We start from the raw sequence: 1,308 nt of genomic DNA on the forward strand, positions 1-1,308 counted from the left end.
GGAAGTAAAGCCAAGAAGATCGTAAGTTCTAAAAATCAAAAGCATATAAGAGGCAGATGCAATTTTATGGAAAAGCATTATATATTTATTTAAAAATTGTAAATTAGTAATGGTAAATCTTAAATATTTGATTTCAGAAAAGTCACCGTGAAAACATGAGACATACTTCACTGAATGATGAGGTAGGCTGTGTTAACGAACATAATGTACCAGTACAAAGTATTGTACCAGTACAAAGTATTGTACCAGTACAAAGTATTGTATCAGTACAAAATGAAGAAGAAAATAACGATTGCGAGAATGAACTGCAATTAGAAAGTGCCAAAAGTAAAAAAGAAAATAGTGAAGTTAAAAACATGTCGCGTACAATAAAAAAACAGAATCAAATTATATGTGAACAATCACGTATAATTAAAAAGCAGAATGTTAGACTAAGAAAATTTAAAAAATGCTTGCTTACTGTACGACATGACTTAAAATTGAAAAAGAAACAAAAAGAGCAATCTAATTATACAGCTCTGTTAAGTAAGCTACAAGAAATCTTCACTGACGATCAAATTGCAGTTTTAAAGAACAATAAAAGAGCAAAGAAATGGAGCAACAAATCGATCATGAAAGCACTTCAATTAAGGTTTTCTTGTGGCATCACCGGTTACGAAGAACTTCGTCGCCAGAAATTTCCTTTGCCAGGACTTAGAACGTTACGAAGAAAAATAGAAAACTTTAAATTTGAAAGCGGAATTTCGGACGATATTTTCAATTTTTTAAAATTGAAGGTGTCGAATTGGAACGAAATTGATAAAGAATGTTGTTTAGTATATGATGAAATCAGCATTTCATCAGGAAAATTTTTTGATAATTCTTCTCAAAGTTACATTGGTGATGTAACTTTACCAGAACATACAGGTATAGCGTCACACGCTATGGTATTTATGTTATGCGGTATTGCATGTCGTTGGAAACAAATTATTGGTTATTATTTTACAAGTAATGGGTTTAATGGTGCTACATTGCAACCAATAATAGTTGATATACTTCACAGAGCCAACTCAATAGGTCTTACCGTAAATTCCATTACCTCCGACATGGGATCTTGCAATCAGGGTTTATGGAAAGCGTTTGGGATTACGGCTGGAAAGTACACCAAATGTATAAATTATGTAACACATCCAGTTGACTCTAATCGTAATTTGTATGTTATCGCGGATGTGCCCCACTTATTAAAAAATTTAAAAGCGTGTATTTTAAATAATAAGTTCCTCTTACTACCTAAAAATATTGTACGTAAATATAATTTGCCAACAGATA

The 1,308-nt window shown here is 31.7% G+C and overlaps 1 protein-coding gene across 1 annotated transcript; it reads left to right on the forward strand.

Annotated features, from left to right (window-relative positions):
• Window positions 1-251: 251 nt before the first annotated feature.
• Window positions 252-1,291, forward strand: LOC112466169. Its single transcript, XM_025034103.1, has 2 exons — window positions 252-906; window positions 1,043-1,291. Exons 1-2 carry the CDS (start codon window positions 357-359, stop codon window positions 1,054-1,056), a joined length of 564 nt encoding a protein of 187 aa, XP_024889871.1. The 5' UTR covers window positions 252-356; the 3' UTR covers window positions 1,057-1,291.
• Window positions 1,292-1,308: the final 17 nt, after the last annotated feature.

This window comes from Temnothorax curvispinosus, unplaced genomic scaffold, assembly GCF_003070985.1.
Source record: "Temnothorax curvispinosus isolate PA1 unplaced genomic scaffold, ASM307098v1 QBEX01015968.1, whole genome shotgun sequence".
Lineage (NCBI taxonomy): Eukaryota > Metazoa > Arthropoda > Insecta > Hymenoptera > Formicidae > Temnothorax > Temnothorax curvispinosus.